At 38.6% G+C, this 26,158-nt stretch overlaps 2 protein-coding genes across 3 annotated transcripts; one reads left to right on the forward strand and one right to left on the reverse strand.

Annotated features, from left to right (window-relative positions):
* The first annotated feature begins 380 nt into the window (after positions 1–380).
* znf395a (zinc finger protein 395a) lies at positions 381–10,484 on the forward strand. 2 transcript variants are annotated; one of them, XM_079633347.1, is made up of 10 exons: positions 381–711; positions 3,242–3,475; positions 3,573–3,760; positions 3,847–3,953; positions 4,984–5,177; positions 5,266–5,366; positions 5,468–5,699; positions 5,862–5,960; positions 7,859–7,977; positions 8,999–10,484. In XM_079633347.1, the coding sequence occupies exons 2-10, from the start codon at positions 3,332–3,334 to the stop codon at positions 9,108–9,110; spliced, it is 1,296 nt and encodes a 431-aa protein (XP_079489473.1). In that variant the 5' UTR covers positions 381–711; positions 3,242–3,331; the 3' UTR covers positions 9,111–10,484. The 2 variants fall into 2 exon arrangements, with proteins under 2 accessions (XP_079489473.1, XP_079489474.1); XM_079633348.1 differs by having other exon boundaries at positions 691–802.
* A 137-nt stretch (positions 10,485–10,621) lies between these two features.
* On the reverse strand, positions 10,622–25,782 carry pnoca (prepronociceptin a). Its single transcript, XM_079633349.1, has 3 exons — positions 25,695–25,782; positions 15,571–15,723; positions 10,622–12,638 (listed from the first exon to the last, which is right to left on the reverse strand). Exons 2-3 carry the CDS (start codon positions 15,691–15,693, stop codon positions 12,045–12,047), a joined length of 717 nt encoding a protein of 238 aa, XP_079489475.1. The 5' UTR covers positions 15,694–15,723; positions 25,695–25,782; the 3' UTR covers positions 10,622–12,044.
* Positions 25,783–26,158: the final 376 nt, after the last annotated feature.

Below are 26,158 nucleotides of genomic sequence, written 5' to 3' on the forward strand. Positions count from 1 at the left end.
CATTTTAATGCACAATTCGTTTTATGCAATAAAAAGCATTAACATATATAAAAAATGTGCTGAAATCCACATTTTAAATAATTATTTGCACAGTGAGCAACAATGCATGCATTTGCACGTTGTTTCTCTGCATTCCTGTTTAAATGCATTTTACTGTAGTAATGCAAAGCCATGGAGATTTAATAAAAGTGGTGTAGTATGAAATACAGTGTCATATGTGTGTCCATTGTGTTTCTTGACCCTTCCTCAACTTCTGCGTAAACAAGTTGGAATTGTAGGGCGTGTGTCTTGGAAAGCGCTGCTTAGCCAATGAGCGTCTACATCCCTACCACGTGGTCAGGTTGTTTACTACAAGAGCAGAAGCCCGCTAGAAGGCGCTTGGGTGAAAACCTGGAGCTGGATTATTCTGGAACGGCCCATCTCTGTGAAGACGAAAGCGATACGGATCGCAAAACAAAAACAAACAGAATATTACCTCATCTTTGTCATGTAAAGCGATCACTGTAGATGAGAATAGACTGCTTTAACAGTGGTGTTCTTACGGCCTTGGTGCTTTATCAAACAGATACGGTTACAGTAACTGTAATGATCCAGGCCGGGATTTTGAATGCCTAAACACAAGCCGTTCTGGTCTCTGAAAAAGGACATTTTCAAGTTACAGCCGGTCAGAGCGAGCCTTGTGGGAAGGGGGTGTGTTGAAATTTGGCAAAGGTACGTGTGTTCATTGAAAGTTTTTCTCTGTTTTAATGCTTTTGTTTCTTATTATTGCGCTGTGTTTCTCAGACAAGATTACGTTGTTAAGGTTAGTACATAGCAGGTAAGGTTAGTATTAAGGTTCGTTTATTTCAGTGAATTCACGTGAAAAGCTTCTGGATGATCATGTTTGATACTTATGGCTTGCTTGTGCGACGATGTGCTTCGTTTTAGCAGAAATATTGTTTTAGTTGTTCTATACAGATTAAATATCTACACAACTGTGAACTTTCTTTTGCATTTGATATAAAATGCAAAAATAATTGCCAGCACAATGGAGAAAAAGTCAGTTGGTTCATTAATTCGGGTTTATAATCTGCAAAAAAAAAAAAAAAACGCACTTTTTCGCATCTGAAGAGATGAACTGTCCAGTTGCTGCATTCTGATCAGTTTCGCAAAAACTGCGTTTAACGCTCTCAATGAATAGTAGATGCATAATCTGCTCCTGCTGCGCGTTCTCATCGCGTCGCTTCTGCAACGAGGCTGCGAGTGCGAGCATGTGGACTCACGCGTTGTCATTCATGTTCTGAATAAGCTGTCCGATTTCTGAATGAACGCTCTTTTGAGTTGGATCTTTTCAATAAATGTTTAACTGGACGTTAATGAATCAGTCAGAATGTCATGTTCGATACGATACGAGTTGTTTTAATAGTCGACCATAAATTAAACGTTCCTGACTTGATTGCTGACAGTTCATACGAGACAGAGCTGGTTAAATAAAATAATCACATTTATTAAAATGATCAGCCTGAGATTGTTTCAAAGCAAAGTTATTATAGGTTCTAAGTTTTATCTAAGTTGAGCTGAATCATGGCTACAAAATGAACTCGGATACATTAAATCACAGTTAAGCACCTAATGATATAAAACCGTAATAAACAGCACAATGTGCTCATGGCTTCTGTGGAATGTTTTGGAAACATGTAATATGCCACGCCGCTGTGTCGGGAACACGTGATGACGTCATTACGATATGACGTAATCGGATATCCGAATCGCTTTTTGAACCGGTTCTTTGCAAGAAAGTGATCGAAAGAACCGGTTAAGTCGGACTTTCAATGAATAGTTCTGAATATACCGAACATCCATGTACCAAAACCATCCATTGCATCATCATACCATATTCTCCTATTTTTATAATCACCTAGTTAGTTATAATTAAACTGCTATTTTTTAACAGATTTTCGAAAGGAAACTTTTGTATTTCACAAATTTCTAATTTTAGAATAAATAAGTTATAATTAGACGCAAAAAAACAAGCAGCAGCCATTTTTATCATTCACATCTGTCGTTGTATTGCACATTCTAACCGCTGCATATTATGCAACATTGACATGTCAAGTAGAGTTCAAAACACTATACTAAGTAATATAGTAATATTGTATGATATTAATGGTTTGCACACTACTTTCTGCTCCGCTGTTATATATATATATTATAAAAAATATATATATATTTTTTATAATATAAAATGTAAATCTCCTGTAATGGATAAGTGTCTAGCTTCACATCTAGCTAGACACTTATCCATTACAGGATATTTACATTTTTGATGAAGCTTATCTTCTCATTCACCTCTATCATTCTGTTTGTATTAGCTTTGTACATATTATAAATAATAAAATAAGAATAATACAACAAGCTGCTCCCATGCTGCCAAATATGTAGTATTTGGTTCAATCAGTTGCAATTACTCTGAATCACCTTTTACTGGAACGGAGGAAACTTAATACCAGACTGCAGCTGGTAATAATGGTTATGTAGTAATTACCAATTCCTCTGTGCCCCAAACTCTTGGGTGAACATTCTGAGGTTACAAAGGCTAGCATGACCATGACCGTTTTAATGTCTTGCGTCAGTTAAAGTAGTTTTTGCATGGTTCATTATGTGCTGACAATGACTCATAGGCCTAGTCATTCTGCACAGTTGCACGTAAACTTCGAATTTTGCATCATTCGTCCTGTGATGTCTTAATAGTTTGACACTTAGTTGCCGGATGTTTCACGTAAGGATGGTGGCTCACTATGATTTCACTGATCAGATTCAACAGGTGACAGCATTGTTGAGATTAATATTAATATTTTGTACATGTATACCAGTGATTTGTCTTTTTTTTATTTCTTGAATTTGTAAATGGCAAGGTTAATATATCTAGTTATAAATGTATAATTTTACACATTTAGATAGTTAAATCATGTTTATGATCTTATGTCATCATAAATATAAATTATATTTACTAAAGTATTTATAAATACTTTATTTTGCTTGGTTAGAACTAGTGGTTGACCGTTATGGGTTTTTCCATATTTTTTTGTGTAATGATACTGATATCTAGAGAGCAGGGTGTCTAAACTGAGATAAAAAAAATTGGCCTATTCCTGATATATACACAATAAAATGAGGCCAAAACATCAGGCTCTCTTTCTGGCAATAAAATGTGCTGAGTGACCCAAACTACATTAATCATTTGTTTGTTTCCTCTTATCAGCTTTCTGTCCGTCGTCTGAATAGCGCTGCTGAATCTCCCTCAGGAGTTCGTCAAAGCAGTTGAGAAGATTCAAGGTGCGAGGAACTGAAAATGGTACCGAAAACCAGGCTTGGGAAGCGTTCCCCACTGGGCACCCTGGTGTGTGGCTCCTCAGCGGACGGCCTGACAGAAACGGGGCACCATGGATGCCCGGAGAGTGGGCTTCACAGAAGCAAGCTTTACCCCGGACAGAAGGTAAGCATGAATGTCTCAAGTAAGCATGAGGTGCACTACACAATGTTAACACTGGAGCACGCAGCCACTTCATGGTGTTTTTCCTGATACGCTTCAGGTGTATGTGCACTGCGGAGGACAGGAATGTGGAGGTGTGGTCGAACAGCATAACCACGTGGACAATGAGGTGTCTATCTTCCTGCCCCAGCTTAACCAACACGTTCACCGCAAGCTGGAAGACGTATGGACAAACCCCACGTCCAGTCCTAACTCCTCAGTCTCCTCGTCCATTGATGTGCCAAGAAGGTATGTCTTGTTATAGATCTCAGAATGACGAATGTTGACTTTTTGAATGAGGAGCACTCCCTTATAACTGTACTTTAACACTGCAGGAATCCAGAGACAGTGGACATGGATGAGATTATGGCTGCAATGGTGCTTACAAGTCTTTCGTGCAGTCCAGTCATCCAACACGCAGCTCCGGGGACCGTAGCTCCAGGTTAGTTGAAATTTACACATTCATAAATGCTTTATCAAAGCAATGGCACAGTGTGGAAATCTGGTATAAACCAGTTGAGATTACTCAACGCTTGCTGAGATAGGCGTTAGTCACCAAGAAGAAATACCTAACAACTGCACGTACAGTTTTCGCTAGTACAGAATTGCATATCATCATAATTTTTTATAACTTCTGAAGGATTAAATAAGGCCCTACTGCCTAAAATGAGACTTCTGGGGTAAAAAATAATTTTTAAATGTTTTTTAAAAGTCTTTTATGCTCACCAAGGCTGCATTTATTTGATCAAAATTACAGTAAAAACAGGGAAATTTTGTTATAACATAAAAATAACTTGTTTCTATTTTAACATATTTGAAAATGTTATTTATTTCTGTGATGTGCTGCTCATGTTGAAAACACTTGCTGCTTAATATTTTTGTAGGAAACTTGTTATATATTTTTGTTCTGTATTCTTGTATGAATAGAAGGTTCAAAATAATTATTTTGCATATTTAATGCATCCTTGCTCATATTTAAAAATTCTACTGACCCCAAACTTTTGAACGGTTGTGTGTATATACATTATATTATATTATGCACTGTATGACATTTTGTATTAATTGTTTTTATAATATTTATATAATTTCTCCAGTGTGTTCTAGCATTTAGAACAGGGTTCGTAGAGGTGCTGGAAATTCTTGAATTTTAATATACCGGTAGTTTTTTTATATCGACTATATAGGATGCCAAGTTTACTTACTGACATTTTGAACAATGAAACTTGTTTTCTTTTAATTTGTCACTCTTCTGTAGAATGCTATATCAAAGGCTATCATGTTTTTTTTTATCGCACAATAACTTCTGATTTAATGTGATGAAGTACGTATATGTATGCAAACATGTAATTTACCACAGTTGTTGTAAGATGCTGGAAAAGCTTGTAAATGCTTGAAAAGTGCTTGACTTCGACTTTGGGAAAAGGGATATTATGATGAAGCATAACTCAGTCACATATTATTCTGTTTGTTAGCTTTGTGTGGAATGGAAAATGGTGGTGGCGAACTGTCTGATGGTGGATATTGGAGCTGCGACCATGGAAACGGAAGCCCCGCCCCATCCCCACCCATCGCAGAGATGGACAAGAGCGCCCCTCTCGTGGATGAAGGCCTGGAAATGGAACTGGACCAAATGTTGTTTAATGAGCCAACGCCAAGAAAACGCAAGGTACATTGCAAACTGAATTTATAATGTATAATATATGAGTTTGTTTTATGGAGTGTGTAGATTAATTGTGTTGTTTTTCACCCTGTAGAACTCAGTAAAAGTAGCATATCGGTGCTTGTGGCCAAAATGTGGAAAAATACTAACCTCAGTAGTAGGCATCAAACGTCACATCCGAAATTCTCATCTTGGGTAAGCATCACAATCGCCAAACGTCTCCCAGAAGTGTCCAATGAAAGCAGCAATCTGGGACGTTTAGATTGTAAACACACTGTGTGTTATGTTTTCTGCAGACAAAGTGATGAGCACTCGCAAAGAGAAGAAGACTTCTACTACACTGAAGTCTATCAGGACTTGGAGCAGACAGCTCCCCCTGCTGGGTCCCGGCCCTCCTGCGCTTCCCCATGCAGTCCCAGCCGGCACAGGCCCACTTCTCCCTCCACCCCGGAGATGCTCCATCCCAGCCCGCTCAGCCAGTCGGCCCCGAGCAGCCACTGGCAGGTGCATACTGAGCACTCTTACCAGGTGAGATGCTTTACATTGTTGTGATGTAATTGAACACAGTGTTTCCCTTGAGGGCTTTTAGTGCTATCAAAGATCTGATTGGTGTCAGCTGTCGCTGATTGCATGTTGTCCTAAACGAAGAAACGCAGACGATTGTTTAATATGTTGATGTTGATTCTTTAGGCTCATCAACCCGTTCCGGTTGTGACTCCGTGTAAACCAGTTTCTGCTCCTGTGTCCTGTCATTGGACTCCACCTCTCACAGTTCACCAGAGCAAACAGGTGAGATTTATTTTTTATTAAAGAGAAAATCGTAGTGACATGGTTGCACTTCTGTTGTTTGAACCACATTGGTTCAACAATATAGGACTGTCGTTTATGACGTCACGCGCAGGTGGAGGATAAATAACTTTTGCTAATCTATTCGAGATCTCTGAGATGCTGCTGTAATGTAAACATGGAACTAAAATAGTGAAGCAGTCATTAGGTGCCATCTCATTTTTCTTTATTTGATGTTTGATTCATCGAGGGTTCCCTCATGCGTCATACTCTGTAGTTCCCTTGCGCATTTTACGCACATGTGCACTCTTTAAAAATGGTACTGATTGTTGACCCGCTAAATTGTATTATAAATATATTTAAATGGAATGAAAGATATAAAATGTACCGAATGTTAGGTTGCTTATTGTGCCCAACAGCATGATCTATTTTAGTCCATGTCATTTAACAAGAAACTATGCTTCTAACTACAGTTTGAGAGCTGTAGTTCCAACCACGTAAGATTGCGATGCTGTTTGCGAATGTTACGTTGGAACTATGGTTTCGAGAAATGCCAAATCGCTGAACTATGTTGGTAACCATGGAAATTGCGACCATAGTTGGCTAATGATGATGGTTTTGGAAAATGCACCCGTTTTAGTTCCAAACTCTATGAAGCCCCTCCTTCCGAAAAGCACAATGTGCTCTTATTGGTCGGCTGGACCAGTGTGTTGTGATTGGTCAACCGCTTCGAGCATGTTTTGGAAATGTCACGCCCCTTGCCATAACTGCGAGTTTCAACACACTACTAACACAACTCAATCAGGTCTTGCCTCTTTTTTGCGCATGCTTTGAACGGGAGTTATTTAATTAAGGAATATTGGCCCTGTTTACACCTGGTATTAAGATGCATTTTCTTCGATCAGATCACAAATATACGAGGAGGGAGACACATTCCCGTTTACACCTGGTGATTTAATCTGTCTCTTTTGTCCACTACTGTTTTCGACTACCTCTGGAAGTGGATGAAAGTGGGCAAGCTCAAAACGTATAAGACCCCGTTTACTCCTGTATTTACCATCATCCACATGTGATCCGATCAACCAAAACGCATCTTAACACCAGGTTTAAACTGGGCCATTTTTGACATGTTTGTTCCCAGTAGAGAACTCAAGACTACAATCGAGGCATTTCAGGGGGTTCAGAAAGCGCTTACTGAATTCCTTTTGGAGTGACTTTGTGCCTTGTAACATTGCAGACCCCTTTCAGGCTCAAACAGCAAAACTACGCACTCTGTAACTGATCCCATTATCATCTACAAGGTCAAAGAAAGCCCAGATGTCTTTAAAGAGGCCTTTTCGCTGAGAATATTAGTAGGTAATGGATTGGTTATACATGAATGTTTTCTCTGAGGCTTTCAGAATATACAAAGCATCACATGGTCCCAAATACATCGTGTTTTTTCGCACTGGAAATGAGAGTGACATGCCCATGTTGTTTGTGTGTCCTTTGTTCCGCCCACAAGAGATTCTGCTGGTATTGCAGTGCCATCTAGTGGAGTTCAGGCCAATGTGTTCTCTTTGTCTACACGCATGCTTGTCACTAGGTTGGAAAAAATCATGTAAATATATTGTGATCTGCGTATTTTGATCTTGCTGGTTTAGAAGTCAAAGGTTTTTATCAACAATATTTCTTTGAAATTAATAATTTTCTACACTGATGCATTGTTTGTACCGCGGAGTAGTGTTTGCAGCTGTAATATAACCTGCAGTGCGTCATTCTGTGACTAATGGAGCACTCTCTCTCTCTCTCTCTCTCTCTCTCTCTCCCTCTCTTTCTCTCTCTCTCTCTCTCTCTCTCTCTCTCTCTCTCTCTCTCTCTCTCTCTCTCTCTCTCTCTCTCTCTCTCTCTCTCGTCACCAGGCCTCACCATTCCGCCGTCGTTCAGTTAGTGTTGGTGAACAGTGGCTCCAGAATAACAACGCCACCTTCAGGCCACATCCTGCCAGTGTTTCACCTCCAAGAAACCATTGCACTTCCAGGTGAGATTGGATTGCTTTCAATAATTAGTCTTATTTAGTCAATCTTCATCTTATAAAGTTTGTTTGATCAAAAGTTGGTTTGATGTTGAAATGGAAATCAGAAGCTATTATTGGCCAATGAGTGAAAATTAAAATACAGAAAAAAGGCTTGCTTTCATAATTTTTCTTTCTAACTGTAATTACTTTTCTGTTGACGTAACGAAGGTTGGGTGGGCAGGGGAAAACAATAGTAACCAATAACATCTTATTATTTTAAAGGGGTCATGACCTGGCTTTTAAAAAACAAATTTGTTGTCTGAGGTCAACTTATGACGTTCGCTTGGTTTTTACATTCAAAAACATCAAAATGAATAAGTAATAGGCTATTTGCTACCCTGGTTTTGAGCCTAGCTCCTGAAACACTCGGTTTGTATGGGTGTGCCTTGGATTGGATTGTGATTGGATAACAGTTTTGCATATTATAATGAGATTCATGTAATGTGCGAATCGGTGGGCGGGGCTAAACAGGCAGTGTTGTAGGCGTTTCTTCTGCGGAGGCGGTGTATGATAACCTTTGACCCACTTTGAAAAACCTGTCGTTCGCTGTGCCTGGTGTTCAATGCTCAATGACATTTTGATTTCTCAGTTCATCACCCCTTTAATATAAAATACTGATGAATATGTAATTCTATATTTTTTTTCAGCCATATATTTAATAAACACACTATTCTTCGTAAGTTTGTTTGATTAAAAGTTTTGCTGATTTGGTGCTCAACATTGCTTATTATAAATGTTGAAAGCAGTTGTGCTGCTAACTCAGGATTCTTTGACCAGAAAGTTTGAAAGAACAGCATTTATTTGATCAATTTAATGCATCATTGCTGAAAAATACTTTCTATTTATTTCTTTAAATCTCGCTGACCCCAGTCTTGAACAGTAGTATAAATTACATGGTATACTGTGTTGTGAATAACATTTCATTAGCTCTGTTGCATTTAGATTAGATGTCAAATTGAACTCTGAATTTATTTTCTACTAACAGGAGGATTCGGGGAGAAGCCAAGAAATGCCGGAAGGTGTACGGGATTGAACACCGAGACCAGTGGTGCACCGCTTGCCGCTGGAAAAAGGCCTGCCAGCGATTCCTCGACTGAATTTGGAAACGGAACACTAACCTTACAGAGACTCACGAGAGGGGACCTGATCTGGAACCATGGTTGGAAGAAACCAAAAGAGCACCTTTGTGACTTAACTTTTTCTACTTTTTATCACTATTACGTGTTTTGCGGTTTATTAAATGTGCTAAGGAGCCATGTTGGTGCTGGAAAAATTCTAAAACGAAAAGGACAGCCTCTCCCCCACAACTCCTGCAGTCTTCCTGCATCTTATATCATATCAAGAACTGATGAAGTGTTATCTTCCTTTTACATGCAGTAAGCAGCCGTATACTTAATGTATATGCATGTTGTTTAATGTGGTTTAAACATTGTTGTCATCAGACACGGATGGAAAGTTAATTCATCATTCCAACTGAATTGCTGAAATGAGACGGGAGGTCTTTATTGCGGCCCGATGCTTTCAGGGGCAAAATTGGCAGCTTACGGTCAATTGTAGACTAACAAGAAAGCAGAGTAAATGTTTCAGTGTCATATAACGTTTATGTTCATGTATGCCATGTTTACCTGCTGATAAGCAGTTGTTTTTTTTCTTCGATTTCCAGTGTAAAATTTTGTAAGACAAACTTTTGAAAAGGAAATAGGAAGAAAACAGGATTTTGTATTACAATTTTGATATCTGCAATGTGTTAAATGGTGTGTCATGTCATTATCGGTGTATACGTCACAGGTTATACTTCTGTGAAATGAGACGATTCACTTTTCTGTCATGTCATTATTAAGGAAGTATTTGTGTAAACGTGCATGATCTGATACAGTTTATTCAGTTCCTTTTGTGCTTCTCGCCCCAGTCCGCTCACTTGCTGTTCGTTTGGTCTGTGTTCTTGCCAAAGAAAATCTCAGCAAGATAATACATCGTAGACATCTCTGCAAAATAATGTGAAATATATCTGTTGACCATTTATGAGAACATTGTAACCAACTGTTTGATTGGTTCATATTCTTAATACTGGGTCCAAATATTTTCTTATTTCGAATAACACTTCAATGTGTCATCCTTTTTGTTTTTATATGTAGGTCAACTCCATTTTTTTTTTTGCAAAGCTTGATGCTTTGACATCATTAAAACTGAATGTACCTTATCCTGAAGATCTCCGGAAGTCTTTATGCATTTCCAACAGCCAGTGTCGTAGCAGTGTAAGAACATCCTAGTCTGAGAGACATTCAATGAACCTCATGGAGAACAATATTTTTGTACATTTTTGTAAAGTACTTCCAAAGTATTTCCTTTTATGAACGTCTTGAACTGTCTGAGATCTGTATAGTAGATAAAAGTAGAATTTCTTTTCATGAATCTTATGTTGCTTCATGCCTTTTTTAAATAAACTTTTGTGCAAACAAGTATGACCAACAGCAAGTGTTGCATTTTAATATTTGAGAATGAAAAGGTGGGGTGCTTTCAGTTTGCAATAAGGTGAACATGTAGAAAATGTTATGTTGTCTTAGACTGAAATTAATGATGAACAAAATACTTCAGGACACAATCATTTGCTGCATGACAAGCCACAGAAAATAGTAAACTATTTTATTGACACTTCAGTTTTGCTATGTACAGTTCATGTAGTGAACATCTGATTTTTATCTTCGGAATAAAGGGAAAAGCATGACTCATGTTTGCATAAAATACATAATTTCATATGCACAAATTCAAATATACTTTGACAGCTTAAAAAAATTATACAATGAAAGCTTTAGGTTTCCCACTCTTTGATGAGGAAGCAAACTCTGTGCATGACAGAATTTGTTATGTTTGTATTGGCATATTACAGTGATGAGTCTTTGCTGGAATCTGGCTTTATTTTTTTTTATTTTTGGAGGGGGGGAGACAGTAAACACAGATTAGCTTTCCTTAATCCCCTTAGAGGGATAGTTTACCCAAAAATGACAATTCTATCATCAATTACTCATGCTCATATCGTTCAGAACCCATTTTATTTTCTATATACAATCTCATGGCAATTCTTAAGTATTTTATGTTTTGGCAAATTGGTTCCTAGTTCGAATTAATTGTTACATTCACATTTGTACTGTTTAAGCCGAGTGATGCTTATGTTTATGAGTGGGGTTGGGACTGGATCTTCATGCTTAGTCCCCCCCCCCCCCTTAAAAACATAGCCTTAACACATCACGCTCAGATCAGGATGTTTTTAGGTTGAAGCAAATGTGTTATTTTTACAGCCCATCTAGCTCCAAAAATGACAAAAACTGAGTCCATATTACTCCTGAAGTAATATAGCCTAATATATTTAATGCTAAGAACAGACAATTGATCTGTTATCACTTCCCAAACATAATTGGTTTGTGACAGAGTCTGGTTTGATTTGAGATTTGAAAGCAAAAATTAAGTGATAAGTGATCATTAAAAACGTAGGCCTACTTAAAAATATTTTTCTCATAGGTTCATTAGATTTTAATGGTGATTTTGGAGCTCAAAACGACATAATATTGAGTGTGTCATCATGACAATTTATTTTTCATTTTTGGTGAACTATTCCTTTAATTGTTCTATTTTGTGCGAAAGTAATCACCCAACATCTCGCCTTAATTTTCATTATGGGAATTCTCATTGACCAATAGGTGGCAGTGTTGTAGAGGAGATGGATTTAAATCTAGTAAAGTTTTTAAATGGTCTTTGTACAATGTATAATTAAACTACAGGGGCCTTCATATACAATACCAATCATATGCAATCTTTAGGTGTCTCGAATTGAATCTGATGAGTTTTCTTCAAACTTCCAGCTAATATTACTTTTCTGTTAGGACACAGATTAGATGCTTTAATGAGTAAATGCACATCTAACCCTGTGGCACTATGAGAGCTTTTTGTGTTTGAGGAAAACAGTGCATGATATCTTTCGAATGAGCATAACAAATGGTTTGCTGGGTAAGTTTATTTGCTTCGAAGATCAAAGCTTACTCATTCTGTTGAGTGACATCAGCAGACATACTATTGAACTCGCTAGCTCGAGTACTCATGCCCAAATACTGCTTGAGGAAGTCGCTAAAACGCTTCTGGGTGTTCCATTTGCGAGCGGATTTGCGGACGCCTATGAAACCCCCATATCTCTTTTGTAAAGACCTGCCAGGATCAATGAACTTCCTGTAGCCATACTTGTTTTTGAGGAAGCCTCCAAAGCGTTTGATTAGGTGGATGGCCGCTTTTTCTTCCTCGTCCCCTTCCATCTCGTTGTCTCCATCTCGCTCTTCCTCAGATTCCTGTGCCGACTGTAGTTGCAGGAACTTGTATTTTTTACTGAGCTGCATATCTCGGTCCTGATCATCCATTTCCAAAGCCCGTGTTATGTGGTCAAACCTCTGGAGGGTTTCAGAAAACTCCCCATCATCTTGGTCCACAGGCAGAGAGGTGTCCACCTCTTCATCTGCTCTTTTCAGCATGGCACCTCCAACCGATAATGAAGCTTTTGGTTTCTGCTCTACAATGGTCCTGCGACACATCTCCCAGGTGTCGCCTGGAGAAAGTTTACCATGACACTCTACCAGACACACCTGAATGAAGACACACACAAACACACACGTTCCTACATCAATATGCTTTAATAATACAGACACACTCAGAGGTGAAGAATATCTGTAAAGTTATTTTCAACACAATTTATCCATTGACTGGTCTTAGCTGATTTAAAGGGACAGTTCACCCAACAATTTAAATTTTGTCATTACTTCGCCCTCAAGTTGTTCCAAACCTGTATGAATTTCTTTCTTCTATTGAACACAAAATAAGATATTTTGAAGAATGCTGGTAATCAAACAGTTGATGTTGACGGTAGCTGTTGACTTATAGTAGGAAAAAAAATACCATGGAAGTCCATTTATCTGAAATGTCCGAAAACAGATAAATGCTGCCTTCGGAGGACGCATTCAAGGTCGGAAGGCATCAAGGCAAGTCTGAATGCAATGTTAGTTTCACTTCCTGTCTCCTGAGATCCCTTCATTAAAGGGATAGTTCACTTTTAAATAAAATTTTGGTGTGTTTTAGCTTACCTCAAGGGCATCCAAGATGTAGGTGTCTTTTTTTCCGCAGTAGTTTCAATTTTGATATTTTTAGGTCAAACCGTTCTTGTCTGACAGTCATATCATGCAGGTCTATGGTCATTGTCTCAAAGAGCATACACAGAGTCCAAATTAAAACAATTCCCCATCGTCCAAATTAAACAATTCCCCATCGTAAGTACACATTGATGGCCTAAGACACGAAACGAGCGGTTTGTGTGAGAAAACTAACAGTATTTATATCGTTTTTACCTCTTGTAACACAGCCACGTCCAAATGATCTGAGGGCGCGGGCGCTTCCTTCTGTGTGACGTGTACGCAGACTGGTGCATAGATGTATACACTAGATGTCGCCTTGGCTACGGCAGTTCATTGGAACGAATGTCTTTAATGCGAAATCTAGTGTATATATCTATGTACCAGTCTGCGCACACGTCACACAGAAGGAAGCGCCCGCCCTTGAGGTAAGCTAAAACATACCAAAATTTAATTTCAAAGTGAACTATCCCTTTAATGCGTCAATTTTTGAAGGCAGCATATATCTATCCCTCACTGCCTTTGAAATCCCACAATCCTGTGCTTTCCATTCTGTGACAGTTGAGCTAAAAATAAAGATGGCGTCTGAAAGTTGTGGCTGATGGTCAATTTGTGTGTAACGTTAACTGTACATTTTTGATAAACGTTTTCCACTTATGATGTCATTTCTAGCTAGAAATGAATATTGTAGTCATTAAATATATTCACTTAGTTTTCACCAAACCTCTATTTTGCTGTAGATCATTAAACCGTTATGCTGGCTCAGGAGTCTGTCAGAAATCAGTTTCGTGAGGTGCCAGACGCTGCCTCAAAGTCGTTGCCTGATAGGGCAGCGAGGCAACAAGTCAGCTGCCTACGTTTTCGGACACAGCCCATCCCAGACAGCAACATAGTGTCGCCCAGATCCAGCCCACATCTGGTACGCGTGGATTCCACATGTGGATTTGGGCCGACACTATTTTGCTGTCTGGGATGGGTGCTGTCAACTCTGGTTGCCAACTGGTTACCAACATTCTTTAAAATATCTTCTTTTGTGTTCAACAGAAGAAAGAAACTCATACAGGTTTGGAACAACTTAAAGGTAAGTAGGCTAGCTAGGCTACTAATGACACAATTTTCATTTTTGGGTGAACTATCCCTTTAAGATGGTCTCCCAGTCCGCTTAACTGGTGTTCAGAGGAACTAAAGTCAAGACCGTTTTTTTTTTTTTTTACAGATGTCACGACCCTAGCATATTAAAGTGGGAGGAGCGCGAGCTCTTTTTCATGTCTAATCTGGTGCAATCAATTAACCTATTCGAATTAAAAGTCTGGCTTCGAGGGAGTTTGTTAGTGACCAGAAAGAGGGAGAGAGAGAGAGAAGAATGTGGTCATTCATGCTGAAAATGAATAAAAAACACCTCAGGGAGAGCCTACGTAACGATGGAGGGCTACTCAGGCCAATCAGTTTCTGTAAGCAGCCTTGCCAAATGATGTTATTGTGTTTCTACTTAATTACACAACAAGATAACTGAATCACCCCAGCTGTTTTGAGTCAAAGGTCCATCTTTAACCAAATTAGCACTTCTGCCCCCGCAAATGCGTCTTATTGACATGAATCAGAGAGTATGTCCTCCTCTCCTCGGAGCTATAATCAGCTGCAGTGCACAACCACATTCCGCTGTTATGATCATTATAATTATGTCAACTAGGCCTAATGACGAGTCTCTGGGAAATTCGATACAGTTGAGGCCACAGATCCTGACCAGTAGGCTGCAGAAAAATTAAATAAGATGAACGAAACTGTAGAAGATCTGGAACTCGGGAGTAACAAAGAAAACAATACTTTTACATTATTCTGAAGAAATCTGATTTTCTGGGTGGTTCGGTGCTTTAGCACTTATGTGGTTTCTAGGGTGTTTTGAGTGTTTTCTATGTGTCAATATAACAGAGTCTTTGAAATTCCTGTTTCTAGATATGGCTTTTTCTTCTGTTAGGCCTATATTGTCTGTTTGACAAAATGCATGCTAATTGTGTCTTATTTGAGGATCAAGTTTGTATATTTCTCATTTGAAGAAAAAATTAAAATAGAAACAAACAAGACAATAATCTTTAAGCTATAAAAAAATGATGTGGTTTTTGTAAACATGTAATAAGAATACAATTTGAGCTAATTAAATCTCTGATTACAGATCTTTGAATTATGTAAGCACAATAATGACATCGAGATCTCTTCTGAAACTCTAGACAAATTTGAGGTCATTGAGGGTTTTTTTCCTGAAGAAAGAAAATCAGAAAGCCAAATTCTCCAAATAATTTCCATTCAATCTCATTGCTGTCTAGGAGAGATATTTAAGAGATCTCCTTTGTTATATTCTTTCGTACGGGAAGTGATGGCCACTGTAGGGAATTACCAAATTGTTGAAGGCATATTCATTTGGCAGTTTTTGGCTGCAGAAGAGGCAATCCTTCTGGCAGTCACACCATGCTGGGTTACACAGTCCAAGCAACAGTAGCGTCCACAGTGGAGTCTTCATCACGGAGTGTGAGAACAGCTGAAGTGCAGTCTGTAGAGAAAAGAGATGATGGTGCGAGAGAGAAAACAAGTTACAGAAGCAAAACTTGGCACAACAGTATGTGTCTATACATTAGTTTAACCTATTAAAAGACTTTCCTGGAATTCTTCTGATTGTTCAAGCATCATTAGCACTATCTTTTGTGACTCAAATCTAATAAACTCAAAATCAAAAACCAACTGTAATAAAAATAGCCTGAATAACTTCAGAATTATGTATATACAACATGTAAAAAATGGTTAAATGGTTTTGAAAGAAGTTCAAGGCTGCATTTATTTGATAAAAATCCAGTAAAAACAGTAATATTGTTAAATATTATTACAATTTAAAATAACTGGTATATATTTAAATACATTTTAAAATAGCATTCATTCCTGTGATCAAAGCTGAATTTTCAGCATCATTACTCCAGTCTTCAGTGTCACATGATCCTTCAGAAATCATTCAAATATACTGATTTGGTTCTCAAGAAACATTGCTTGGGATGAATAGAAAGTTCAAAAGAACAGCATTTATTTGAAACAAAAAATTATTGAAAACATATTAAAGTCTTCACTGTCACTTGAATTTTTATATTGGTTCTGTTATTTTCCTGTTTATTACTGATAATATGTAAGCACTATATAAATGAAGGTGACTTGACTTGATCAATTTAAGTTTGGACTTTTTTTCCATCTTAGTTTGTCACCATAGTTACTAATTTGACTTTGTCATTCTGTTCACCTGTTCATCACCAGTTACCTTGTTTGATCTGTGTATTTTAGGCCGTGTGTTTCATTTGAGTTTAGTCTGGTCTTGTCTACTTGTAGTTGCCCTATTCTTGTGTCGGTTTTTCCCTTTTGGATTATCTATTAAAAACTTTACTTTGACCTTGATCTTCATCGCCGTGTGCCTATCTACAACCACCAGTTGTGACAGAAGCCTGACCCAAAAATTTATTTTTTTATTTTGTATATTTAGTATTTTTGTCTTTCATTTTCCCCCTCACCATGGCTTTGCCTGCAATAAGACTGTTATGCCTGGAGCAGATGGACCGTTCGCTGGCGGATTATACCCAGGACCTTTTAGATCTGGCCTGCCTTATGTACTATGATGATGACTTGCAAGGTATCTTTTTCCATGCCATGCTGAGTGAGCAGGCGAAGGCACACCTCCCAGCGAACAGTCCCAGTGAGGACGTCCCTACCTATGTGAAGTGGGTGCTGGTGCAAAATGGACTGGATTTTGTCGTCAGCCCCGAAGAGGACACCAGCCCCACTCCCAACCCAGAGCCCAGCCAGACACCACCATGTGAGATGGACACGAAGCCTGAGCCCACCGCAGACTGTTGTTTTTACTTTGGAGAGGATGATTCCTTGATCCCACCCGAATCAGACTCTTCATATTCAAATCTATGGATCCCGCAGCCTCCCTCTCCCACCTCCTCTCAAAACGCCAGCCAGTCCTTCTACCCAGACTCCGCTGTCTCCCGTCAGCCCCTCTGTTCCTCCTCAGCCTCCTCACAGTGATATGGATCCACCTCGGGTCTTCTGTGAGCCACCTATACCCCTGGGCGAGTGGATCCCCATCACTCCACCTCAGCCCGCCGCCCTGACTCCTCCACCTTTGCGTCTCCCCCCCTTGGCTTCTCCGCCCTACCTCCGGCTTCACCTCAGTCGCTCCAGTTCAACCTCAGCCCTCCGGTACCCCGGTTCCTCGGGGGGTCGTCACTACAGCCACGTCACGGCCTCCAAAGCCTATGGTGTCACACCGGCTCTCCGTCTGCACCCAGCGCTCCACCACCATCAGTTCATTGTCAGTCGTCGCCAAGGAAATCCCCGCCGTGGCTCCTCCCTCCTTCGACGCCGCCGTGGATCTCCATCCTGGCTGGACTCTGGGATTTCACCTGGCTTCCCCTGCTCCGGGCTTCTCCCTGGCTCCACCCATCATCAACACCACCTCGTGGTTTCCAGTCCTCCACCAGAGCCTCTTCCTTCCTCTGTCGGCGCGAGGTCGCTCCTCTTCGGGACGGGGCGCACTGTCAGGGTTCTATGTTGTTTGGACTTTGTTTGCCGCTACACTGCCTTAGTTTGTCACCATAGTTATTAATTTGATTTAGTCATTCTGTTCAGCTGTTCATTGATCTGTGTATTCAAGTCCTTGTGTTTCATTTGAGTTTTGTCTGGTCTCGATGTTTATGTGTGGTTGTGTTATTCCTGCCTTGATCTGTGTTTGCCTTTTGGATTATCTATTAAAAACTTTACTTGCCATTCATCTTCATCGTTGTGTGCTACAACCATCAGTTGTGACATTTAATGCATCCTTGCTGAATAAAAATGAACTTCTTAAACTTTCGGATACCACTTTAGAATGGTATTGGTGAGCATTAAACCCTTTGAAATCTGGCTAGAAGCTCAAGAGTCCCCAGTTAGAAAATGAAAGCATTGTTTTAGAAGAACTGGAATAAGACTCCCTGAGCTTAGAATGTCACATTTGAACTAAATATGTTACCTAGTCCATAAAAAAAGATTAATAATATTTTATTATAAATTAATGTTGTTAAATTGTCGCAGTGTTTAGTTGGTTGCTGGGCGACTTTGTTTAATACGTTTTAATGGACTCAGTTCAATATTTAATGATCAATTTATTTGTTTATTTGGGAAGTAGCCATGTAATGAGCAGAATAATGTACAGTCAGAAGGTCATTATTGCGAAATAATCTCCAGGGTAAGATTTTTTATTGATAATGACTGTCTGAATGTACTTTATCCCTCACATAATCTAAACTAGATTTAGATGTAAACATGTATCATATGTGTGTGTATTTTGATTGTATTTCAGACAGACTTAGCATTTGCATGTACTTCATTAGCAAAACTCATCATCTGTAGTAATTGAAGCTAGAATTAGTGCTTGTGGCGTAATGGGAGCAGAATAGAGAAGAGGAGGAGGATTTGAGCTGCTGTGATGCATGCTGGTTAAGCAGTCTTAGTCACCACATTATTCCAAACAATAGAAAGGACTATAAAGCTTCAGCATTTAAGCGCTTTAAGAATAATAACCTTATTCTGTGGCTTCCTGCTCAAGCAAATAAAGCACAGATGAGAATGTGCATTTCAGCATTGACAGGTAGCCTGACATGCTAGCCGCCAAACCATCAGTTGTTTAGTTGCTTCAAAAGCAACTTCAAGATAAATCAATTTCACCTGCATTACACTTGTACTGAAGGTGTCACCAGGAACAAAAGCAAAGGTGTAAGTCACTGAGAATCGATAGGCACCCCTTGAGTGAGTTTTATTGAATTTGGTCACTGTACGAGCAACAGACAGGAAAGACACATAATTATAAGCGTGTGAGTGAATTACACAACTTTATGTAGGGGAGAATGAACTAGATATTGATTTTCACCACCCCCTTTAGCTAATTTAGTTTTTTTCTCTTCTCGGGAACTACAAGATGACGCACCTAAATGGATTCTGGCCAGGGTGCAGCATTGTTTAGAGGTGATATTTCAAGTGAAGATAGCTTGTTGCAACTACAGTATTTCTCTTCAGCAGTTATTTATTCTTGTTGAAGTTTCTCATTTGAATTTAGATTACCAGGACAAGTTTTTCTGGGCACCTTAAGTGGCCCAGAAGTTCTTAATCTCACTGCAGTTTTTACAGACCTATACATACATGTGGGATGCAGAGCTTGGCAGGCCTTCAAAATGTAATTAACTAACCCAATTATGTAATAAAAAAGACTTAACCAAGATAGACACAGTGATTTAACTCCTGACCTTTGGAATTATCTCATATACCCAAAAGGAAAGAACAATCCCTCATTGACTAAGTGGGAGGAAATTGGTGCAGTTTGAGAAACTGTGCGTTTTATATCATAAGAAAGCTTTTCTGTTTCAAAAAAGGAAATATAGCTACAGAATGTCAGCGTTTATTTTCTGCAGTAGCAGAGCATATGACATTGTCTGCCATCTTTACACAGCAGCTGGAGTGGCACTTATAGGCTACCAAAATAAGATTAATTTGTTAAATGCTGCAGAGGAGGCATAAATGCATTTACTCAGAAATTACATTTGCACTCTAAAAAAATCCTGGGTTTAGCCTGTTTTTTTGTGTGTTTTTTTAGCTTTTCGGTTGTTTTTGTGTTACCTCGTTCCTGGGTCAAACGTAACAACCCAGCGTTTGAGTTATTTTTTGCATCCTCTTCAGTTCAGTTTATCTGTGACATCGAATCGAACTGGTGCATTTCTTCCGTAAAATACAGGTTTGTGTACGTTTTATTTTATTCATAAAATTGTTGCCTACTGTGCTGTAATACTAGGCCTAGCTACATTTAATTTTAAGCAACAGCGATGTGAGTCATCTAAACGAGTGTCGCATCGGTCTTTTCGCGTGATGGAAACGCCTGGTGCCTTGCATAAAATAAAATATTTTATTCGTAAAGATAGGCCTACTAAATCTAAATACTTTGAATGTTAAATGTGTCCTCAGAGCTGTTCACTGTTTGTTTATGGGCAAGTAGTGGAACGATTACCGGCGGTCCGGTCTGGAGTTAGCAGTTCCCCCGCCGAACCCGATCCCAACTCCGGCATAAGAGACAGCAGCAGACAGCGTCGTTACGGTGGAAACGGAACGGAGACTGGGCGATTACACGTGAGTTACCTCTAAATGTTTATTATTGTACTTCAAATTTTTGTTAAATGAGTTTAAATGTAGGAAATATTGTATAGCCTACATATTAAAAAACAGTTCCAAAATATTCTTTAGGCTAAAATAGGCTAGAAGGCCTAGCCTACTCATCGAAAATAAGAAGTTAATACAAACCAGTGGTTGTGTGAAGTATTTTACAAAAGTTTAGATGATCACATTTAATAATCCCTAATTCATGTATGAAGTAAAAAATAAGTGAGTATTATAGTTAAAATGAAATAAAATCAACCCAATATTTCTGGGTTAAAAACAACCAAATTTGCTGGGTGAAATTAGCCCAACAATTTCTGTCCTATTTTTACGCAAATTGCGTTTTTTTTTTACTTTGTGTTTTTATAGAGTGGTACAAATAAATGAATGATTTAAATAAGAAATTATTGAAACATGAAAGTGATGGGCTCTCTTAGAAATGTGAAATGATTAATGAAAATATGGAATTAGAAATAATTGTATCTAATTACCATATAATTTATAAATAATTAAATATATACCCTGTCATTACAACAGCAAAGTTTCAGTGTTTTGCTGCTGCATTTTATTTAAATTTACAGAACAAAAGCAGCATCAGATCTGTCTCTGATTCTAGGGGCTGAGATGGATCAGATCAACATATTTTAGTATGGCTTTTATGCGGAATTGTGTTTTTACACAGAATCTGGTTCAGGCACTCAGCCTCCTCCGAGCAACTTTATCTCAGCTGTGTAAACAACCCTAAGTGTTCATTTAGTCCATAAGCTTTAATGTGTCCTTTCTTCATAATTTTAATACACCTTCAATTATGTTAGCTTCTTTTCCATTTTCTGATCAGATAAAAGGAGGAGAGACACACTGAATTAATGGATTCTAACGAGTACACTGCAACGTTTCTGTCATTGATGCTCATAAATATCATGATGAGAAATATCAGATGTTGTCCAGTAAACAAAGCAAGTGGAAAGAATTCCATGTTCTGCTTCATTTCCCGTCTCCATCACCAGTTACTCTCTTGGAGATATTGTCCATCATTTCATACGTGTTATCCTCCTGAGATTTTGAATGTATTGGTTAAAGACACTCACTGGCTCAATTAAACTCAAGTAAATGGGGTTAGTTTTGCACAGCCCATTTCTCAATCAAATGCGTCATAATCAAACCTAAATACCAGAGGGGTTCTTCTCAGTGGCAGAGATGCGAGGTTCACTGCTGTGTCTAATTAGACCAGAATTGTGCAACTGCAGATGGAAAGCTGGAAAGAAATTGCTGCAAGGGGTCTGTGAGCTGACAAACACGTAATTACGATCACATACCCCCGGGTTTCACCGACAAGGCTAGTCCTAGACTAAAATGCATGTTTGAGCTGTTTTAACTGAAAGCAACTTGCACTGGCATATCTTAAAATATGTCACTGTCATTGTTTTGTCTCAAGATGCACACCAGTAATGTTTTTTATAAGGCACGTTAATAAAAGCTACTTAAATGCCCTAATTGACCTAAGGCCCATTCCTGTCTTATTCTAAGCGCTGTCTGTGAAACCGGGCCATAACATTTACATTATGTATACACAAATCTAACACCATAACCTAAGGAAATAAATAGTGATATATGATCATAATGGGCTGGCCATTGGGGCGGCGACTATATGACGCTAACAGCTGTACCTGTTTGAATTAATGACGTCAATTTCCTTCAAGCATGACGCTTCAGATCAGTTAAAAAAGAAGAAATCAATGACCATTATTACTAATCCAGTACTAACCGAAGAGCCATTAGTACCCAATAGTTGATGTGTACAAGTGTCATTATTATTGGCTGTAAACATAATGAATGTCAATGAAATGACTAGTGATGCAGCAACACCCCGAGGAACATTTTATTGCCAATACGTTGTTCTTACATAGCTCAGGAGACTTAAAGGTGAGTCTCAGTTAGGCTTAAGGATAATTTATGTTTCTCCTTAAATTCCTTAGGAGAAATAAAAAAGAGACAATTGCTAACGTACAGTGAGAGTGTATAGAGCTATGAAATGAAAGTGGACGACAGTACAGACAGATATGATTTGGCTTTAGATGAATCTGATGAGAGATGTTTGGGTTTGAATTGTGATCTCTGATGTTTGATTGCTTTGCATACTTTTGGCATCTTGGCCAATCCGAGCACAGTTTGAGATCTCCTCTGAAACTCTAATGCCCTGTACACGTTGTGCGATTTGGGGCTGTCCCAGACGAAAGATGACTAATCGTGGCGATTTATGTGGTTGTGGCTTCTAATCGGTGGTTCTACGTCATACAGTGAGAGAGGTTCAAAGACGACCGTTGTCACGGTCTTGCGACCAAAGATAGCCAGCGATAATTTTATGACAGTGTCAGATATTTAGCACGATCATCTCACAGTGTGTTTGCTGCTACGACCTACGTCTACTGACTAGCCACTAAAAATGCAACATGAAATGGCGTATTGATCAACTTGACCTCGTGCTAAAACATAAAACTACTTACTCGAGCTCCATTTGCAATAGTGGCATGCAATTTGTCCTCTTTTCCCTAGCAGTGACCTCTTTTTTTCATGGCTCATAAAAACCTCAATTGCCAAAATGCGATTCATCCTGCTCTATTTGTTTACCACTAGCGTATGCTGATGATGTTTTATTCTTTTATACTAACTTGCGTCGTAGCCTACGATTCAATAGGTTTCACCATCGTACAGTCTACATACATGACGTCGTACCCAAGTCCATGTCGTACAGTGTTATTTGTAATGATCTTATAGGATTGCCGAAATCGCAGTCTGTAGCAGGAGCTCACATCAGTGGCAAACACACACGACACAGACAGGCAGACAGGTAAGATGAAAGGAAATGAGACAGAAAATAATAGAGTGTAGTGCACTTTGTTCACCTGTATGTCTCAGCAGGGCCACTGCAGCCCATGAAGGTCAAAGACAAACATTTGTGCGGACACACGCATACAACTACAAACTCACAAGCAGATCAATGCAGGCACAAATTGAATGCCAAATTGCCCCAATAACCACAACTAAAACTATTTCTCATAAGAAATAATTAGTGAGTGGAATAGAAGGATTCACCACACTTAATAAACAGCAGTCAGGATGGGCTTTGCATTGACACCCATGATATAAAGATAGATGATCTAATCAAAAAAGCTTGAGGTTGTTTTCATGCTTGTGATGCAAAAGTAATTGTTTCATCTGCGGTATTGAATGCAGTTGTTAAACTCAAGTTAAGGTCAGAGGAACTCCTTGATGAAATATCATCCTGCGGTGCAGTCTCTCACACCAGTGCATTTCATAGTCCAGCATCAAACAGACATTTTAGTCTAGATGGCAGATAAACTTGGAATTTGAAAAAATGTATATGTGATATTACTTTCAGGTTTGTACTCATTTCAATCAGGCATTTAACACCTGTTTTCATGAGTGTATTGAAAAAATGAAGCATAAATCTGAGTCACATCACACTGTTGTACTGCACTGCACATCCATCTTCTAACAAAGCCTTCCTTTTCTCCAGCCAGTGCCTTATATCCTTTATAGCTACTATTTTTAACTGGCGGACTACTGTAAAATACCTAAAAAAAACTAAAACTAAACAATATTATAATTCAACATAGTCCGATATATATATATATTTATGAATGTCAAAATTTTTTCATGTTTATTATAAAGCTAGATTATCATTTTTATAAATATTTTCAGTGATTATACTTATATATTTTTCTTTTATGCTTATGATTATGCTTTTTTTGCAATCAGGATATATAAAGCACCACTAGCACAGTAGCTAAATTTACTGTAGCTAAATTTGTGGCATGAGTTTCGGACGAGCTGATAAATTTGCCATCATAGCAGCACTTTCCTTTAATGCTTTTTCTACAATCAAAGATAAAAAGGCACACAAGCTCGGGTGGTACCTTTTTAAAATACTTATATATACACCTTTGAGGTACTAATATGCATCCTTAAGGGGTAAAAATGCAACAAAGGTGTGAATTAGGTATTGCCACAGTAACAGCTTTTTAACCTTTTTTCTAAGAGTGTATCATACTTGTGTGAAAATTTTCTATAAATCATTTTTCTTTACATAGTTTTAAATTTTTTTTTAAAAGAAGTACTGAAACTAATGGCATTATTCTAATAAAATACAACATACGACATAAGGAATTTGCATAGAAGGAATCAATAGCATTAATCTTTTTCAAAACTCTTTTGAGTTGTAATTCAGCCATGTTTTTGTTATATAATAAACAGTATTACCACTTTTCTAAAAAAATTTTTTTGATGATCATAGCCACAAATTCTCGCAAACTCACCTCTGATCTTTTAGTGACACTCTGTGGTTTAGAACAAGTTAGGTATGAAATGATCTGTTGCAACATCAGAAAGTTACATTTTGAATTATCCGAGGCAGAATTACATCCAATGCATCACAATCTTCAAAGGTTAATTAATTATGACCTCATGTGAAATCAACTAACAATTTATGTAACTCTTAATTTTTGTAACCTGAGAACTAAATCCAAACTAACTCCAGCAGATAAGACATTTATAGGCACGGGCCACAGATAGTAGAAAATTGCATGGTAATGGCCCATGAACAGAGCAGGTGCTGGGCATTTTGCTGCACCAAAAGTCAGCTTGTTTTCAAGAATATTTCACAAAACTGCCGATATTTCCTCTAAGCTGAATCGAACACCTCAGAGTACAGTACATTTCTCCCTAAAGTTAAATGAGGTGTATAGTAGCCTGGATTGTGCCCTGAAAAGAGATGCATTGATTTCACTATCGACAAATCAATGACATAATTGTGAGAGCAAAGTGAAAAATACCTCCCTGTCATTCACAAGACAAAATACAGAAGACACAACATGCTATGAACCATAAATTCTATGCATAATTTGATGCTTTATATCAGTAAATTATGGGGAAAAAATATAAAATGTCTTGCACGTGGTTAACTACGATTATGCGATAAACTACCTATCTGATGGGATATTTCCCCCAGAAAGGATAATATCGTCTATTACACCCCTATTGTTCAAAACCTGTATGACTTTCTTTCAAAAAAAGATATTATACATTGGGGTCCAAACTAAATTGAACATATTATTAAGAAAGTAATAGAGTAAATGTGAACTATCCCTTTAACGTCCAAGTTTAACAAAACATTTTTTTACTCGCACTCTAAATTTCTAATAATCAGCAATCAGATTCGTGCAAAGTGGCCTGAGTAAACTGATGTGAGTCTAAAGTGTTTCTCCCCCTCTGTCAGCCTACCTGAGCTGTGTGCGGTTCAGGCACCTGTCCTGAGCAGATCTGCTGAAACTGAAGGCGGTTATATTCTCCTATTGCCTGCTTCTGTTTGTTTCCTAAGAGGATGCTGTTGCTCGGTCGTCTTATAGAGACACACCCCTCCCTGTGGTCCAACCCCTAACCCCCTGTTTTACAAGTGTGTGTATGTGTGTGAGAGAGAGAGAGAGAGAGAGAGAGAGAGAGAGAGAGAGAGAGAGAGAGAGAGGGAGGACACGGAAGACTTGCGTATTGGGATGGGTGGACGTCAAGACCTATCTTCTACGTCAAGGATTGCAGTCTCTCAGAACGAGCTAGAAAACTAAAAATACAAGCAAAACATTTTCCCAGAATACTCGTACACTCACTCACAGCGTGTCCTCTGTCCATTCATCCTCTGTGCTGCTCTGATGAAGTGATGCTCCAAGACAATGATGCTTTGGGAGCTGTGC

Source organism: Phoxinus phoxinus, assembly GCF_949152265.1.
Source record: "Phoxinus phoxinus genome assembly, chromosome: 13".
NCBI classification, from domain to species: domain Eukaryota; kingdom Metazoa; phylum Chordata; class Actinopteri; order Cypriniformes; family Leuciscidae; genus Phoxinus; species Phoxinus phoxinus.

Bases quoted from the DNA above. Each gene is read 5' to 3' on its own strand.
- znf395a (XM_079633347.1), top strand. From the start codon at position 3,332: ATGGTACCGAAAACCAGGCTTGGGAAGCGTTCCCCACTGGGCACCCTG. The intron at 3,476-3,572 runs GTAAGCATGAAT...GATACGCTTCAG, and splicing joins AGCTTTACCCCGGACAGAAG to GTGTATGTGCACTGCGGAGG. The intron at 7,978-8,998 runs GTGAGATTGGAT...TTCTACTAACAG, and splicing joins AGAAACCATTGCACTTCCAG to GAGGATTCGGGGAGAAGCCA.
- pnoca (XM_079633349.1), bottom strand. From the start codon at position 15,693: ATGAAGACTCCACTGTGGACGCTACTGTTGCTTGGACTGTGTAACCCA. The intron at 12,639-15,570 runs GTAATTCCCTAC...GTCTTCATTCAG, and splicing joins AATATGCCTTCAACAATTTG to GTGTGTCTGGTAGAGTGTCA.